Below are 19959 nucleotides of genomic sequence, written 5' to 3' on the forward strand. Positions count from 1 at the left end.
CGTTCTCTAACAGTGACTAGACCTACCAGAAGTCAAGGCCAGAGAGTAGCAGACTGAAAACCGTTCTCTAACAGTGACTAGACCTACCAGAGGACAAGGCCAGAGAGTAGCAGACTGAAAACCGCTCTAACAGTGACTAGACCTACCAGAGGACAAGGCCAGAGAGTAGCAGACTGAAAACCGTTCTCTAACAGTGACTAGACCTACCAGAGGACAAGGCCAGAGAGTAGCAGACTGAAAACCGTTCTCTAACAGTGACTAGACCTACCAGAGGACAAGGCCAGAGAGTAGCAGACTGAAAACCGTTCTCTAACAGTGACTAGACCTACCAGAGGACAAGGCCAGAGAGTAGCAGACTGAAAACCGTTCTCTAACAGTGACTAGACCTACCAGAGGACAAGGCCAGAGAGTAGCAGACTGAAAACCGTTCTCTAACAGTGACTAGACCTACCAGAGGACAAGGCCAGAGAGTAGCAGACTGAAAACCGTTCTCTAACAGTGACTAGACCTACCAGAGGACAAGGCCAGAGAGTAGCAGACTGAAAACCGTTCTCTAACAGTGACTAGACCTACCAGAGGACAAGGCCAGAGAGTAGCAGACTGAAAACCGTTCTCTAACAGTGACTAGACCTACCAGAGGACAAGGCCAGAGAGTAGCAGACTGAAAACCGTTCTCTAACAGTGACTAGACCTTACCCACTGGGCACAGATCAACATCTAGTTTTGATTTACACTTGGTTGAGTTGTCAAAGTTGGGTGAAGAAAAGACGAAATACCCTTACATTGATTATATTGATTACATTGATTATATTGATTATATTGATTATATTGATTACTTTGATTATATTGATTACATTGATTATATTGATTACTTTGATTATATTGATTATATTGATTATATTGATTACTTTGATTATATTGATTACATTGATTATATTGATTACATTGATTATATTGATTATATTGATTACTTTGATTATATTGATTACATTGATTATATTGATTACTTTGATTATATTGATTATATTGATTATATTGATTATATTGATTATATTGATTACTTTGATTACTTTTTGCAAACAATGTTGTTGATCCATCCTCAGTTTCCTCCTATCACAGTCATTAAACTCTGTAACTGTTTTAAAGTCATGGTGAAATCCCTGAGTGGTTTCCTTCCTCTCGGGGGACTAAGTTAGGAAGGACTCCTGTATCTTTGTAGTGACTGGGTGTATTGATACAAAATCCAAAGCGTAATTAATAACTTCACCATGCTCAAAGGGATATTCAATTCTAAAAAAAAGTATGTTAAACACTATTATTGCACACAGAGTGAGCCCATATAACTTATAGCATGTTCAGCAAAGACCCCTGAATTAATTTATAACAATAATAATAAAAGGATTGAATGCTTATTGACTCAAGACATTAAGATTCTCCATTTGTAATTAAATAGTAAACATTTCTAAAAACATAATTCCTCTTTGACATGATGGGGTATTGTGTGTAGACCAGTGACAACATATTTTTTACAATTCAGACTGTAACACAATAAAATGTGGGAAAAGTCCAGGGGTGTGAATACTTTCTGAAGGCCCTGTAAGTAGATACTGTAGTTGGTAGTAGCTATTTAGTAACTACTTTTAGTTATACAACATTATTTGATAACGCTGGCAAGGCAGGCGAGCTATGATACCACAGATGGAAGGGGAATGAGACTGGAGATAGGTAAATACATCAAGCTAACGTGTACTGTGATTTAGTATGGCAGAGGGAGATATGCATAGCTCACATTAGCTAGCTATCTTGCTAACAACAGCTATGTGTTTCCCATTGGTACGTTTATTGGGGGGTCAATTAAGGAAGACATCCTCTTCTGCAAACCACTGGAAACCAGGACAACAGGAGAGGATATTTTTTATGTACTGGACAGATTTGTGACATTAAATGGACTTTGGTGGTCAAGATGTGTTTGTATCTGTACTGATGGGGCAAAAGCCATGACAGGGAGACATAGTGGAGTGGTAAGGCGCGTGCGGGCAAGCAGTTTCTCCCGATGCCACTTGGGTACACTGCAGCATCCACCGAGAGGCTCTTGCTGCCAAGGGAATGCCTGACAGCTTGAAATACGTTTTGGACACTACAGTGAAAATGGTTCACTTTGTTAAAGCAATGCCCCTGAACTCTTGTGTATTTTCTGCACTATGCAATGATATGGGCAGCGACCATGTAACGCTTTTACAACATACAGAAGTGCACTGGTTATCAAGGGGCAAAGTATTGACACGTTATTTTTAATTGAGAGACGAGCTTAAAGTTTTCTTTACTGACCATAATTTTCACTTGTCTGACCGCTTGCATGATGACGAGTTTCTCACACGACTGGTCTACCTGGGTGATGTTTTTTCTCGCCTGAATGATCTGAATCTAGGATTACAGGGACTCTCCACAAATGTATTCAATGTGCAGGACAAAATTTAGGCTATGATTAAGAAGTTGGAGCTCTTTTCTGTCTGCATTAACAAGGACAACACATAGGTCTTTCCATCGTTGTATGATTTTTTGTGTGCAAATGAACTCAAGCTTACAGACAACGTCAAATGTGATATAGCGATGCACCTGAGTGAATTGGGTGCGCAATTACGCAGGTACATTCCCGAAACGGACGACACAAACAACTGGATTCGTTATCCCTTTCATGTCCTGCCTCCAGTCCACTTACCGATATCTGAACAGGAGGGCCTCATCGAAACAAGCTGTTCTGTGAAAATAGAATTTAATCAGAAGCCACTGCCAGATTTCTGGATTGGGCTGTGCTCAGAGTATCCTGCCTTGGCAAAACGCGCTGTTAAGACTCTGATGCCCTTTGCAACCACGTACGTATGTGAGAGTGGATTCTCGGCCCTCACTAGTATGAAAACTAAATACAGGCACAGACTGTGTGTGGAAAATGATTTAAGACTGAGACTCTCTCCAATACAACCCAACATTGCAGAGTTATGGGCATCCTTTCAAGCACACCCTTCTCATGAACCTGTGGTTATTCACAATTAAAAAAAAAAATAAAGGTTTTATATGTAAGATGTTAAATAAAGAGCAACATTATTGATTATTTTTATATTATTATTTGTACCCTGGTCCTATAAGATCTCTTTGTCACTTCCCACATCCCTCGTTGACAAAAACTCCCACTCATTCTTATGTTTAATAAATGTATTGTATAGTGTGTGTGTGGCGGGCTTACAATGATGACCATAAACAACATTTGAGAGTGTGCTGACCCTGGTGCTAGAGGGGGTACAGCTGGAGTGTGCTGACCCTGGTGCTAGAGGGGGTACAGCTGGAGTGTGCTGACCCTGGTGCTAGAGGGGGTACAGCTGGAGTGTGCTGACCCTGGTGCTAGAGGGGGTACAGCTGGAGTGTGCTGACCCTGGTGCTAGAGGGGGTACAGCTGGAGTGTGCTGACCCTGGTGCTAGAGGGGGTACAGCTGGAGTGTGCTGACCCTGGTGCTAGAGGGGGTACAGCTGGAGTGTGCTGACCCTGGTGCTAGAGGGGGTACAGCTGGAGTGCGCTGACCCTGGTGCTAGAGGGGGTACAGCTGGAGTGTGCTGACCCTGGTGCTAGAGGGGGTACAGCTGGAGTGTGCTGACCCTGGTGCTAGAGGGGGTACAGCTGGAGTGCGCTGACCCTGGTGCTAGAGGGGGTACAGCTGGAGTGCGCTGACCCTGGTGCTAGAGGGGGTACAGCTGGAGTGTGCTGACCCTGGTGCTAGAGGGGGTACAGCTGGAGTGCGCTGACCCTGGTGCTAGAGGGGGTACAGCTGGAGTGTGCTGACCCTGGTGCTAGAGGGGGTACAGCTGGAGTGCGCTGACCCTGGTGCTAGAGGGGGTACAGCTGGAGTGCGCTGACCCTGGTGCTAGAGGGGGTACAGCTGGAGTGCGCTGACCCTGGTGCTAGAGGGGGTACAGCTGGAGTGTGCTGACCCTGGTGCTAGAGGGGGTACAGCTGGAGTGTGCTGACCCTGGTGCTAGAGGGGGTACAGCTGGAGTGTGCTGACCCTGGTGCTAGAGGGGGTACAGCTGGAGTGCGCTGACCCTGGTGCTAGAGGGGGTACAGCTGGAGTGCGCTGACCCTGGTGCTAGAGGGGGTACAGCTGGAGTGCGCTGACCCTGGTGCTAGAGGGGGTACAGCTGGAGTGTGCTGACCCTGGTGCTAGAGGGGGTACAGCTGGAGTGTGCTGACCCTGGTGCTAGAGGGGGTACAGCTGGAGGTTGAATGTTTGAAGGGGTACGGGTCTATGAACCACTGTTCTAAAGCCATTAGTACAATGGAGTGGTTGGCCCTGGTGCTAGAGGGGGTACAGCTGGAGGTTGAATGTTTGAAGGGGTACGGGTCTATGAACCACTGTTCTAAAGCCATTAGTACAATGGAGTGGTTGGCCCTGGTGCTAGAGGGGGTACAGCTGGAGGTTGAATGTTTGAAGGGGTACAGCTGGAGGTTGAATGTTTGAAGGGGTACGGGTCTATGAACCACTGTTCTAAAGCCATTAGTACAATGGAGTGGTTGGCCTTGTCACTGGGGTACTGCGATCCACTGTGATTGGAGGGTTGGATGTTGATGTGTTTCCTGTCCAAATATCCTATACCGTGTAGAACCTGCCAAAGCTCCTGATACTTCGTTACGACGCTCTGCCTCTCCGCCTCGGTGACAGGTAGCTAGCTACGTTTTAGCACTTTGTATAGTGCCTGGCATGTTCCCATCACTATTTCAGAAACGGCTTGCCGGCTGATTGTAAAACATGAAGGACAGGGCGATGAATGGCCATAAATCTCAAGGTGACAGCCAATCTCTGTGCTGGGCTGATTGCTTCCCTCATTACCGTTGTCTTTCTTTTCAATTAGAGGAGTCTCCATCCTCACAACTCCCAGGATCCATCCGCATCCAAAGAAAAAAAATCAAACAAGAGATACATGAAACGAGCCTCGTTTTATTTAGTTGGTACAACTCAAGATAAAACTAGATGGAGTTCAAGTCGGCTTAAAAACAACCTTGGTATGTATTATGGTTTTGGGCCATCATGTACTCACCTGTGATGTACTCATGTACATGTACTCACCTGTGATGTACTCACCTGTGATGTACTCACCTGTGATGTACTCACCTGTGATGTACTCACCTGTGATGTACTCATGTACATGTACTCACCTGTGATGTACTCACCTGTGATGTACTCACCTGTGATGTACTCACCTGTGATGTACTCACCTGTGATGTACTCATGTACATGTACTCACCTGTGATGTACTCATGTACATGTACTCACCTGTGATGTACTCACCTGTGATGTACTCACCTGTGGCTGGTTGGATCCTCGTCGTACAGCTCCTGTAAAAGACTATGAAAGCATGCTGCCTTCTAAGCCAGCTCCTCGCTCAATGCTGTCCTTTCTAAGGTCTGTTCTCTTGCTTCTCCATATCTATTAACATTACTTAGGGCGCAATTCCAACCCGAGTTAAGTACCTGTAAACGGAACGTAGCTCTGTTTTAATGACCTTCTCTGTCTATACATATTCTGACGAATTTAAGCATGAGAATTAGCGTGCTGTTCCATTGGAGATGTGTCTACAGGTCAGGACTAGTGAACATACGATCCCAAGTGGAAAACATCTAGGCCTACTATAACACCATTCTCTATGTAATTGAATAAGTGATAAGAGCTATTGATAAGAGCTAGGTAAATGAGTAATCCGTTTGGAGAAGAGAATTGAAAATACAAAATGACTGAAGCTTATCAACATATCAGTAAAGTTTATGAAATGCTTTGCCATTATGCAGAATTTAAATTGTACAGCCTTGTAACTTGCAAGGACGGTTGTAACAGTATAACTTTACGGCGTCCCCTCGCCGCGACCACGGGCGCGAACCAGGGACTCTCTGCACACATCAACAACAGTCACCCACGAAGCATCGTTACCCATCGCTCCACAAAAGCCGCGGCCCTTGCAGAGCAAGGGGAAACCCTACTTCAAGTCTCAGAGCAAGTGACGTAACCAATTGAAACGCTATTAGCGCGTACCCGCTAACTAGCTAGCCATTTCACATCCGTTACAGGGGCACTCTCAAGAATGTCTTAATTATAGTCTACCGCGACTTTCTCAGTTTCCTTTAACTATCATCTGTTGGGGATGGGGGCGCTGTTTAGACTATTTATGCTAATGTGGCTAATTTTTTAAACGGCTTCCCACAAAATCCTTGATCGTACAATATGCATATTATTATTATTATTGGATAGAAAACAGTCTATAGTTTCTATAGGAGTTGAAATTTTGTCTCTAAGTGGAACAGAGCCCATTCTACAGCAATTTCCCTGACATGGAGTCAGATTTGAGAAACGTTGGCCACTTTTCTGAAGTCATTTAAACGGGCACTGTCGTTGCTATGACTATACGGACACTTCTTACGTCTTCCCCTGGATGCCTTTACGTGATGACGATTCCAACGGGCTCGATTGCTCGTTCACAGGCACTACAAATGAAAAAAACCTTTAGCTAGCAAGTCTTTTCTTGCTGCGTAACGCGCGTGGAAGACACCGACCCTCTCCTGTTCCAAGCATTAGTTTAGCCTGTTATATTTCTCCGGTCATCTTTTCACTCGTTATAGGAGTTACAAACATCACAAAGTAGTTAATTTAAAGCGTTTTATAGCAATTTATATCCGTTTAGTGCGATTTTGGGACATTTATTTTTGCAACGATGTGAAAAGTTGGGAACGCTTTTCAGTTCATCCCGAACGTAGTTGACATTTCCACATGGCAAGAGGACAGCTTTCCACCAAAAGACGATTTCTCCCAAGAAAGGATCCTTTGCCCAAGATACTGATGGAAGAACAGCTCAAGGTAGGACATTTTTATTATGATAAATCGTGTTTCTGTCGAAACATTTTAGTGGCTTAGGACGCCATGTTTTTTGACGTAGCTTCGCTTGGCGCAAACTGTATTGAAAAGTAAGGATAAATTAAAAAATGTAATAACGCAATTGTATTAAGAATTAAATTGTCTATCAATCCCTGTCCACCCTATATTTTTTAGTCACGTTTATGAGTATTTATGTATAAGAGTAGATCACTGTCTAAGTGGCGCAAGGACAAATTCTGACCAGCTGAGTTACATTTCACATTGTCTAACCATGATTTTGGTGGCTAAATATAAACATTTTCGATCAAACTGTATATGCATGTTGTAATGTGATGTTACAGGAGTGTCATCGGAAGAATTCTGAGAAGGTTAGTGAAAAAATTAATATCTTTTGGCGATGTTGACTTTTATCGCTCACTTTGGCTAGAATCAATGCTGGGCTGCTAATTGCTATGTGCTAAGCTAATATAACGATTTATTGTGTTTTCGCTGTAAGACACTTAGAAAATCTGAAATATTGTCTGTATTCACAGGATCTGTGTCTTTCGATTCGTGTATGCTGTGTATTTTTACGAAATGTTTGATGATTAGTAGTTAGGTAAACACGTTGCTCATTGTAATTATTCTAGTCCATTTGTGATGGTGGGTGCAATTGTAAACTATGCCATATACCTGAAATATGCACTTTTTTCTAACAAAACCTATCCCATACCATAAATATGTTATCAGACTGTCATCTAATGAGTTTTTTTGTTGGTTAGGGGCTATAAATATCTTAGTTTAGCCGAATTGGTGATGGCTACTGGTGTTGGTGGACAAATAAAAGATGGTGGAATATGCTAATGTGTTTTTAGGTAATAGATGTACATCTTTACATATTGTGTCTTCCCTGTAAAACATTTTAAAAATCGGAAATGTTGACTGGATTCATAAGATCTGTGTCTTTCATTAGCTGTATTGGACTTTAATGTGTGAAAGTTAAATATTTTAAAAAAATATTTTTTTTGAATTTCGCGGCACTGGTTTTTCAGTGGGGGGGGGGGGGGTGTGCCGCTAGCGCCACGCTGATCCTAGACAGGTTAAATATTAGCTACTATCCGTATCAACCATCAGTAGGCCTAATAACCACACATATTACACTGACAATTTACTGTTAGTTCCCTTCAGTTGGTATAGCCTACATTATCATTCCATGTAATTACACTGTTAGTTCCCTTCAGTTGGTAGAGCCTACATTATCATTCCATTTAATTACATCGTTTCGTTTACCTTCATTTGCTTCTTCTGTAAACGCCGTCACGGCCGTGTGGTTGTTGCTGAGGATCACTAGTAACAGTTGATAATATAAGTTAATTAAATCGTTACGGAGAAAAGCGCACACCAAGCCGTACCAGATTGAACCTAACGCATGCTGCTATACTTGGCAATGTAATCACACAGTTCCATGGTTAGTGCAGGTAATAGACCAGGGTATAACCTACTATTGAACACTATAGACCAGGGTATAACCTCCTAGTGTACACTATAGACCAGGGTATAACCTCCTAGTGTACACTATAGACCAGGGTATAACCTCCTATTGAACACTATAGACCAGGGTATAACCTCCTATTGAACACTATAGACCAGGTTATAACCTCCTATTGAACACTATAGACCAGGTTATAACCTCCTATTGAACACTATAGACCAGGGTATAACCTCCTATTGAACACTATAGACCAGGTTATAACCTCCTATTGAACACTATAGACCAGGTTATAACCTCCTAGTGTACACTATAGACCAGGTTATAACCTACTATTGAACACTATAGACCAGGGTATAACCTCCTATTGAACACTATAGACCAGGTTATAACCTCCTATTGAACACTATAGACCAGGGTATAACCTCCTATTGAACACTATAGACCAGGGTATAACCTCCTATTGAACACTATAGACCAGGGTATAACCTCCTATTGAACACTATAGACCAGGGTATAACCTCCTATTGAACACTATAGACCAGGGTATAACCTCCTATTGAACACTATAGACCAGGTTATAACCTCTTATTGAACACTATAGACCAGGTTATAACCTCCTATTGAACACTATAGACCAGGTTATAACCTCCTATTGAACACTATAGACCAGGTTATAACCTCCTATTGTACACTATTCTCCCTGTTATAACAGTCCCATGGTTAGTACAGGTAATAGACCAGGGTATAACCTCCTATTGAACACTATAGACCAGGTTATAACCTCCTATTGAACACTATAGACCAGGTTATAACCTCCTATTGAACACTATAGACCAGGTTATAACCTCCTATTGAACACTATAGACCAGGTTATAACCTACTATTGAACACTATAGACCAGGGTATAACCTCCTATTGATAACTATAGACCAGGTTATAACCTCCTATTGAACACTATAGACCAGGTTATAACCTCCTATTGTACACTATTCTCCCTGTTATAACAGTCCCATGGTTAGTACAGGTAATAGACCAGGTTATAACCTACTATTGAACACTATAGACCAGGTTATAACCTCCTATTGAATACTATAGACCAGGGTATAACCTACTATTGAACACTATAGACCAGGTTATAACCTACTATTGAACACTATAGACCAGGTTATAACCTACTATTGAACACTATAGACCAGGTTATAACCTACCATTGAACACTATAGACCAGGTTATAACCTACTATTGAACACACTATTCTCCCTGTTATAACAGTCCCATGGTTAGTGCAGGTACTAGACCAGGTTATAACCTACTATTGTACAGTATTCTCCCTATTATCTAATTCTATGAACACTAATCTTCCAACATGGGTTAAAGAACTGAATGTGGACTTTTTCATGCATATTCAAATCTATGATTCATAAATACTTTCCTAAACAATCTACAAGATCAGAGTGTTACAGGCTGAATTCAAATTGAATTGGATAAATTCACACAACATGACCTGTATTTCATTATCCTCGTTGTACTGTATTTCATTATCCTCATTGTACTGTATTTACTGAAATGTACTGTATTTCATTATCCTCATTGTACTGTATTTACTGTAATGACCTGTATTTCATTATCCTCGTTGTACTGTATTTACTGAAATGACCTGTATTTCATTATCCTCATTGTACTGTATTTACTGTAATGTACTGTATTTCATTATCCTCGTTGTACTGTATTTACTGAAATGTACTGTATTTCATTATCCTCGTTGTCCTGTATTTACTGAAATGTACTGTATTTCATTATCCTCGTTGTACTGTATTTACTGAAATGTACTGTATTTCATTATCCTCATTGTACTGTATTTCATTATCCTCATTGTACTGTATTTACTGAAATGTACTGTATTTCATTATCCTCGTTGTACTGTATTTACTGAAATGTACTGTATTTCATTATCATCATTGTACTGTATTTACTGAAATGTACTGTATTTCATTATCCTCGTTGTACTGTATTTACTGAAATGTACTGTATTTCATTATCCTCGTTGTACTGTATTTACTGAAATGACCTGTATTTCATTATCCTCGTTGTACTGTATTTACTGGAATGACCTGTATTTCATTATCCTCATTGTACTGTATTTACTGAAATGTACTGTATTTCATTATCCTCATTGTACTGTATTTACTGTAATGACCTGTATTTCATTATCCTCGTTGTACTGTATTTACTGAAATGACCTGTATTTCATTATCCTCATTGTACTGTATTTACTGTAATGTACTGTATTTCATTATCCTCGTTGTACTGTATTTACTGAAATGTACTGTATTTCATTATCCTCGTTGTCCTGTATTTACTGAAATGTACTGTATTTCATTATCCTCGTTGTACTGTATTTACTGAAATGTACTGTATTTCATTATCCTCATTGTACTGTATTTCATTATCCTCGTTGTACTGTATTTACTGAAATGTACTGTATTTCATTATCCTCGTTGTACTGTATTTACTGAAATGTACTGTATTTCATTATCCTCATTGTACTGTATTTACTGAAATGTACTGTATTTCATTATCCTCGTTGTACTGTATTTACTGAAATGTACTGTATTTCATTATCCTCGTTGTACTGTATTTACTGAAATGTACTGTATTTCATTATCCTCGTTGTACTGTATTTACTGAAATGTACTGTATTTCATTATCCTCATTGTACTGTATTTACTGTAATGTACTGTATTTCATTATCCTCATTGTACTGTATTTACTGTAATGTACTGTATTTCATTATCCTCGTTGTACTGTATTTACTGAAATGACCTGTATTTCATTATCCTCGTTGTACTGTATTTACTGTAATGACCTGTATTTCATTATCCTCGTTGTACTGTATTTACTGAAATGTACTGTATTTCATTATCCTCGTTGTACTGTATTTACTGAAATGACCTGTATTTCATTATCCTCATTGTACTGTATTTACTGTAATGACCTGTATTTCATTATCCTCGTTGTACTGTATTTACTGAAATGACCTGTATTTCATTATCCTCATTGTACTGTATTTACTGTAATGTACTGTATTTCATTATCCTCGTTGTACTGTATTTACTGAAATGTACTGTATTTCATTATCCTCGTTGTCCTGTATTTACTGAAATGTACTGTATTTCATTATCCTCGTTGTACTGTATTTACTGAAATGTACTGTATTTCATTATCCTCATTGTACTGTATTTCATTATCCTCATTGTACTGTATTTACTGAAATGTACTGTATTTCATTATCCTCGTTGTACTGTATTTACTGAAATGTACTGTATTTCATTATCCTCATTGTACTGTATTTACTGAAATGTACTGTATTTCATTATCCTCGTTGTACTGTATTTACTGAAATGTACTGTATTTCATTATCCTCGTTGTACTGTATTTACTGAAATGACCTGTATTTCATTATCCTCGTTGTACTGTATTTACTGAAATGACCTGTATTTCATTATCCTCATTGTACTGTATTTACTGAAATGTACTGTATTTCATTATCCTCATTGTACTGTATTTACTGTAATGACCTGTATTTCATTATCCTCGTTGTACTGTATTTACTGAAATGACCTGTATTTCATTATCCTCATTGTACTGTATTTACTGTAATGTACTGTATTTCATTATCCTCGTTGTACTGTATTTACTGAAATGTACTGTATTTCATTATCCTCGTTGTCCTGTATTTACTGAAATGTACTGTATTTCATTATCCTCGTTGTACTGTATTTACTGAAATGTACTGTATTTCATTATCCTCATTGTACTGTATTTCATTATCCTCATTGTACTGTATTTACTGAAATGTACTGTATTTCATTATCCTCGTTGTACTGTATTTACTGAAATGTACTGTATTTCATTATCCTCATTGTACTGTATTTACTGAAATGTACTGTATTTCATTATCCTCGTTGTACTGTATTTACTGAAATGTACTGTATTTCATTATCCTCGTTGTACTGTATTTACTGAAATGTACTGTATTTCATTATCCTCGTTGTACTGTATTTACTGAAATGTACTGTATTTCATTATCCTCATTGTACTGTATTTACTGTAATGTACTGTATTTCATTATCCTCATTGTACTGTATTTACTGTAATGTACTGTATTTCATTATCCTCGTTGTACTGTATTTACTGAAATGACCTGTATTTCATTATCCTCATTGTACTGTATTTCATTATCCTCATTGTACTGTATTTACTGAAATGTACTGTATTTCATTATCCTCGTTGTACTGTATTTACTGAAATGTACTGTATTTCATTATCCTCGTTGTACTGTATTTACTGAAATGTACTGTATTTCATTATCCTCGTTGTACTGTATTTACTGAAATGTACTGTATTTCATTATCCTCGTTGTACTGTATTTACTGAAATGTACTGTATTTCATTATCCTCGTTGTACTGTATTTACTGAAATGTACTGTATTTCATTATCCTCGTTGTACTGTATTTACTGAAATGTACTGTATTTCATTATCCTCATTGTACTGTATTTACTGTAATGTACTGTATTTCATTATCCTCATTGTACTGTATTTACTGTAATGTACTGTATTTCATTATCCTCGTTGTACTGTATTTACTGAAATGACCTGTATTTCATTATCCTCGTTGTACTGTATTTACTGTAATGTACTGTATTTCATTATCCTCGTTGTACTGTATTTACTGAAATGACCTGTATTTCATTATCCTCGTTGTACTGTATTTACTGTAATGTACTGTATTTCATTATCCTCGTTGTACTGTATTTACTGAAATGACCTGTATTTCATTATCCTCGTTGTACTGTATTTACTGTAATGACCTGTATTTCATTATCCTCGTTGTACTGTATTTACTGTAATGTACTGTATTTCATTATCCTCGTTGTACTGTATTTACTGAAATGACCTGTATTTCATTATCCTCGTTGTACTGTATTTACTGTAATGACCTGTATTTCATTATCCTCGTTGTACTGTATTTACTGAAATGTACTGTATTTCATTATCCTCGTTGTACTGTATTTACTGAAATGTACTGTATTTCATTATCCTCGTTGTACTGTATTTACTGAAATGTACTGTATTTCATTATCCTCGTTGTACTGTATTTACTGAAATGTACTGTATTTCATTATCCTCATTGTACTGTATTTACTGTAATGTACTGTATTTCATTATCCTCGTTGTACTGTATTTACTGAAATGACCTGTATTTCATTATCCTCGTTGTACCGTATTTACTGTAATGTACTGTATTTCATTATCCTCGTTGTACTGTATTTACTGAAATGACCTGTATTTCATTATCCTCGTTGTACTGTATTTACTGTAATGTACTGTATTTCATTATCCTCGTTGTACTGTATTTACTGAAATGACCTGTATTTCATTATCCTCGTTGTACTGTATTTACTGTAATGACCTGTATTTCATTATCCTCGTTGTACTGTATTTACTGAAATGACCTGTATTTCATTATCCTCGTTGTACTGTATTTACTGTAATGACCTGTATTTCATTATCCTCGTTGTACTGTATTTACTGTAATGACCTGTATTTCATTATCCTCGTTGTACTGTATTTACTGAAATGTACTGTATTTCATTATCCTCGTTGTACTGTATTTACTGAAATGACCTGTATTTCATTATCCTCATTGTACTGTATTTACTGTAATGACCTGTATTTCATTATCCTCGTTGTACTGTATTTACTGTAATGACCTGTATTTCATTATCCTCATTGTACTGTATTTACTGTAATGACCTGTATTTCATTATCCTCATTGTACTGTAATTACTGTAATGACCTGTATTTCATTATCCTCATTGTACTGTATTTACTGAAATGTACTGTATTTCATTATCCTCGTTGTACTGTATTTACTGAAATGACCTGTATTTCATTATCCTCGTTGTACTGTATTTACTGAAATGACCTGTATTTCATTATCCTCGTTGTACTGTATTTACTGAAATGTACTGTATTTCATTATCCTCATTGTACTGTATTTCATTATCCCCATTGTACTGTATTTACTGAAATGTACTGTATTTCATTATCCTCGTTGTACTGTATTTACTGAAATGTACTGTATTTCATTATCCTCATTGTACTGTATTTACTGAAATGTACTGTATTTCATTATCCTCATTGTACTGTATTTCATTATCCTCATTGTACTGTATTTACTGAAATGTACTGTATTTCATTATCCTCGTACTGTATTTACTGAAATGTACTGTATTTCATTATCCTGATTGTACTGTATTTACTGAAATGTACTGTATTTCATTATCCTCGTTGTACTGTATTTACTGAAATGACCTGTATTTCATTATCCTCATTGTACTGTAATTACTGTAATGACCTGTATTTCATTATCCTCATTGTACTGTATTTACTGAAATGACCTGTATTTCATTATTCTCGTTGCATTGCACTGTATTTACTGAAATGCTGTACGACTATAATGCTTTGGCAATAGCTACTAATTGTATTTCATGACAATAAAGCAATTTGAGCGAGAGACTGAAATGTCTTGTGCATTCCACTGCTTTTAACTCCTTCAGGGGGAAGAACAATTTCCCTCCTCAAAAATCACACAGACAAAACACATCATAGGAAAGAAGTTTGACAAGAAATCTAAAAATCACAACTTCCTTTCCAGAATCGTTTAATATTTGACAGAATAGTATTTTTCCATCACGATGTAAAAGCCAGTGTTGTACAACAAGGCAAAATCCTCATCAACATATTGTACTCTGTATCGCTGACAACCAAGCACTGCAGGGTAGTAAGGTGACACACTTGATTCAGACAAGTATAGCAAGGACTCCAGACTGACTGAAGACCAGAATGTTTGTGCAGGGCTGTATTGAAACCCTGCACCTCCAGTAGTTCTCCAGGATCCTTGGTTCAACTCTATACATACACTCAAGATGACAGTCCTGTGTGGTCAGGGTGGATGGGGGCAGTAGGCTGGGGTCAGGGTGGATGGGGGCAGTAGGCTGGGGTCAGGGTGGATGGGGGCAGTTGTCTGGGGGAGAGTGGGACATCACTGGTAGGAGCTGGGACTGGGGTTAGGGCTGGGGTCAGGGCTGGGGTCAGGGTGGATGGGGGCAGTAGTCTGGGGGAGAGAGAGGGGCATCACTGGTAGGAGCTGGGGTTAGTGACGGGGTCAGGGTGGATGGGGGCAGTAGGCTGGGAGAGAGAAGGGCATCACTGGTAGGAGCTGGGACTGGGGTTAGGGCTGGGGTCAGGGCTGGGGTCAGGGACGGGGTCAGGGCTGGGGTCAGGGTGGATGGGGGCAGTAGTCTGGGGGGGAGAGAGGGACATCACTGGTAGGAGCTGGGGTCAGGGTGGATGGGGGCAGTAGTCTGGGGGAGAGAGAGGGACATCACTGGTAGGAGCTGGGGTTAGGGACGGGGTCAGGGCTGGGGTCAGGGTGGATGGGGGCAGTAGGCTGGGGGAGAGAGAGGGGCATCACTGGTAGGAGCTGGGGTTAGGGTGGATGGGGGCAGTAGGGCGGAACTAACATTACTGGCGCCTGGTTACCTACTACGGTGGGGACCACTTGGTGCTGCACTAGGAGCAGCAGTGACTGTGGATTGATCATATCGAACAGGGGACGACTCTAACATTGGGCCTGAAGTCAGCCTGGTGAGCTCTACTCCATTCACAGCCTGGGAGAGGGAGGAAGGCACCAATGGTTCTGACGCAGCTGCTAGTTTAACCTCTGTAGAGGTGGTGCAGGGGGGTTCAGGTGAGGAGGGGGTGGCGGGTGAAGCAGCTGCTAGTTTAACCTCTGTAGAGGTGGTGCAGGGGGGTTCAGGTGAGGAGGGGGTGGCGGGACCCAGGTCTGCAGAGACATCTAAAACAGCAGGCTTTAAGACTGAGCCAGCCATCACCGATACCTCTGAAGCCGTCACAGCCTCACCTGTCCCCGGGGCAGGAGCGGAGGCTTTACCCCCGATTGAGGCTATCGGTAGGCTTTGATCAGCCAAGTCAGCTGTCCCCTGCAGTGCCCCTGCAGCCTCAGCCTCAGCTGTGACCAGCTCAGCGTTCTTCTTCTCCATCTCAGCCATGCGACGCTGCACCATCCCCGGCATCAGGTTGACATAGGTCCCCATCAGACGGTGGTTAGAGCGGATCAGCTTCCCCGCACAGCTGTCCGCACAGCGCTCCTAGAGGACGGGAGGATAAACGCAGGTGTCAATCACATCTCATTCTAAACACTGTGTCATGGTCCTTCAGTATCAAAGCAGTGAAATATAACAGCTCCCACTATCTTATTGTTAGCAATGTCTTTCAACCAATCGTCAGTCATTTGAGTCAGTGCAGTAGATGTTGAGTGTCCTTCTCTGTAAGCCTGCTGAACGTCTGTTGTGCATTTGTTTACAGAGAAATAACAATGTATCTGGTCAAACACCATTTGTTCCAACAGTTTTCTAAAAGCTGATAGGTCTGCTGTTAGAACCAGTAAAGACTGATTTACCACTCTTGGTTAGAGGTGTTCCCCAATTCCCCAGTTGTCTTGAACGGTCTGAAGTCAGATATTTCCCAGTTGTCTTGAACGCAGCATTTAAAATGATTATGCCAAAGTCTCCAGTCATGTAACATGACGTATAATTGCATGAAATAGATTAATAAAAGGCCACAACAAATGTTTCCCATGTGTGCCACAATGCAAATGTGATGCATGCAATGCATAATTATAAAGGTCATTTGTTTTCTCATGCGTTCCAGTACCTCTGGCGCTCACTTTTTGCTTCCACATGGGACGCCAGAGGTACTGGAATATATATATATATATATATATACACAGAGCATTCAGAAAGTATTCAGACCCCTTCACTGTTTACACATTTTGTTACGTTACAACCTTATTCTAAAATTGATTCATTTTTCCCCCTCATAAATCTACACACAATACCCCATGACATCACAATACGCCATAATGACATCACAATACCCCATGACATCACAATACCCCATGACATCACAATACCCCATGACATCACAATACCCCATGACATCACAATACCTCATAATGACATCACAATTGCCCATAATGAAAAAGCAAAGAGGTTTTTAGAAATATTTACAAATGTATTACAAATTAAAAACAGAAACACCTTATTTATTATTTACATATGTATTCAGACCCTTTGCTATGACACATGAAATTGAGCTCAGGTGCATCCTGTTTTAATTGATCATCCTTAAGATGTTTCTACAACTTGATTGGAGTCCACCTGTGTTAAATTCAATTGATTGGACATGATTTGGAAAGGCACACACCTGTCTATATAAGGTCCCACAGTTGACAGTGCATGTCAGAGCAAAAACCAAGCCATGAGGTCGAAGGAATTGTCCGTAGAGCTCTGAGACAGGATTGTGTCGAGGCACAGATCTGGGGAAGGGTACCAAAACATTTCTGCAGCATTGAAGGTCCCCATCAATGACCTCCATCATTCTTAAATGGAAGAAGTCTGGAACCACCAAGACTCTTCCTATAGCTGACCGCCGAGCCAAACTGAGCAGTCGGCGGAGAAGGGACTTGGTCAGGGAGGTCAGCTCTAAAGTACCTCTTTGGAAATGGAAGAACCTTCCAGAAGGACAACCATCTCTGCAGCTGGCCTTCATGGTAGAGTGGCCAGACGGAAGCCACTCGGTAAAAGGCACATGGAGTTTGCCAATAGGCACCTAAACGACTCTCAGACCCTGAGAAACACTATTCTCTGGTCTGATGAAACCAAGATTGAACTCTTTGGCCTGAATGCCAAGTCTTACGTCTGGAGGAAACCTGGCAGCATCCCTATGGTGAAGCATGGTGGTAGCAGCATCATGCAGTGGGGATGTTTTTCTGCAGCAGTCTCTGAATGTCCGGACTTGAACCCAATCAAACATCTCTGGAAAAACCTGAAAATAGCTGTTCTGCGACACTCCCCATCCAACCTGACAGAGCTTGAGAGGATCTGCAGAGAAGAATGGGAGAAACTCCAAATACAGGTGTGCCAAGCTTGTAGCATCATACCCAAGAAGACTTGAGGCTGTAATCGCTGACAAAAGGTGCCTCAACAAAGTAATGAGTAAAAGGTCTGAATACTTATTTAAAAGTAATTTTTTCAGTTTTTAATTTGTAATTCATTTGCACATTTCTAAACCTGTTTTTCCTTGGTCATTCTTTGTCATTGGGGGGTATTGTGTGTAGATTACGAAGAGAAAATCAATTTTAGAATAAGGCTGTAGCGTAACAAAATGTGGAAAATGTCAAGGGGTCTGAATACTTTCTGAATGCTGTGTGTGTGTGTGTGTGTGTGTGTGTGTGTGTGTGTGTGTGTGTGTATTCATTCAATAGGCTACATCGGTCAATACAAAACTTTGAATGAGGAAACGATGTTGCCCACTCACCTAAAAAAACTAAAATCACTACACCACCGGGTAAAGACAAAAGCCTTGTCCCTGAGGAGTTTAACTACCAACCCCATGTCTCATACACACACACACACACACACCTACAGCCATGTAATGTGCCAGGCCTCACCTCGTCCATGGTGAGACTTCTGTAGTTGAAGTTACTGGTGCATCTCTGGAAACAGATCTCTGTCATACGGTTGTAGACCATCAGAAAGTCCCGCAGCTAAAACAACCAAACGTAGGATCAACACAAAAAGCCTCGTCTTGGAGTCATCTCATGGCTACATCTGTAACATGTCCGTTGATAAAAACATGATCACATGGGATGAACTTACGTTTCGTATCTGTGCTTCGGGCTCCATGGTGTAACGTCTTGTCAAATCGGCTAGTTAGCTTCACTAGCTTTGCAATGCGTTAGCGTTGAAATATCTTGCCAGACTCTATGTTTATATTGAACTGAAAAGACGCCTCCACACGATGTGCAGTTCATGTATGAATACGTAAAAACATATAGTTACAATGAAGAGAACATACGACCGAAAATAATCACGTTGATATGACAGAATAGAGCAGCTTGACTTTGAGGTTAGTGCTATCCGGGATCCCTAGGACGTACCTCCTTCTTCTGTGGTGTTATACCGGTCCGGAAACGTAAAAGGCGCATGCCGCCACCTACTGTATGGGTAATGAACGGAAAAAAAAATCCATTGCGGGAAAGGGAAAAAACAAATACAATACAACAAATAAAATACCTCCTTCGACCCATCCCACTCCTTCAGTCATAGTCCAGATCACATCCCTATACAGACTCAGGGGCCTGTGATGGAGTCCTCAATAAACGTTCAGCCACAATGCCTACTTTCTCCTATTTCTACTAAAAGTCCACCTTTTTTAACATCAGGATCCCATCAGGATCCTGTTGGCGAGGAACATTTACTGATGTCTCTAATCTAATAGCCTCTACTCCTGTTGTAAAGAGAAGCCTCTACTCCCGTTGTAAAGAGAAGCCTCTACTCCCGTTGTAAAGAGAAGCCTCTACTCCCGTTGTAAAGAGAAGCCTCTACTCCCGTTGTAAAGAGAAGCCTCTACTCCCGTTGTAAAG

General features: G+C 40.5%; 1 protein-coding gene across 1 annotated transcript; it reads right to left on the reverse strand.

Annotated features, from left to right (window-relative positions):
- Positions 1-15094: 15094 nt before the first annotated feature.
- timm10b (translocase of inner mitochondrial membrane 10 homolog B (yeast)) lies at positions 15095-19487 on the reverse strand. The gene is made up of 3 exons (XM_055941380.1): positions 19193-19487; positions 18985-19080; positions 15095-16621 (listed from the first exon to the last, which is right to left on the reverse strand). The coding sequence occupies exons 1-3, from the start codon at positions 19217-19219 to the stop codon at positions 15989-15991; spliced, it is 756 nt and encodes a 251-aa protein (XP_055797355.1). The 5' UTR covers positions 19220-19487; the 3' UTR covers positions 15095-15988.
- Positions 19488-19959: the final 472 nt, after the last annotated feature.

This window comes from Salvelinus fontinalis, chromosome 13 (genome assembly GCF_029448725.1).
Source record: "Salvelinus fontinalis isolate EN_2023a chromosome 13, ASM2944872v1, whole genome shotgun sequence".
Classification (NCBI taxonomy): domain Eukaryota; kingdom Metazoa; phylum Chordata; class Actinopteri; order Salmoniformes; family Salmonidae; genus Salvelinus; species Salvelinus fontinalis.

Bases quoted from the DNA above. Each gene is read 5' to 3' on its own strand.
- timm10b (XM_055941380.1), bottom strand. From the start codon at position 19,219: ATGGAGCCCGAAGCACAGATACGAAAC. The intron at 19,081-19,192 runs GTAAGTTCATCC...TGGTTGTTTTAG, and splicing joins CCGAAGCACAGATACGAAAC to CTGCGGGACTTTCTGATGGT. The intron at 16,622-18,984 runs GTGAGGCCTGGC...CCCGTCCTCTAG, and splicing joins GAAGTCTCACCATGGACGAG to GAGCGCTGTGCGGACAGCTG.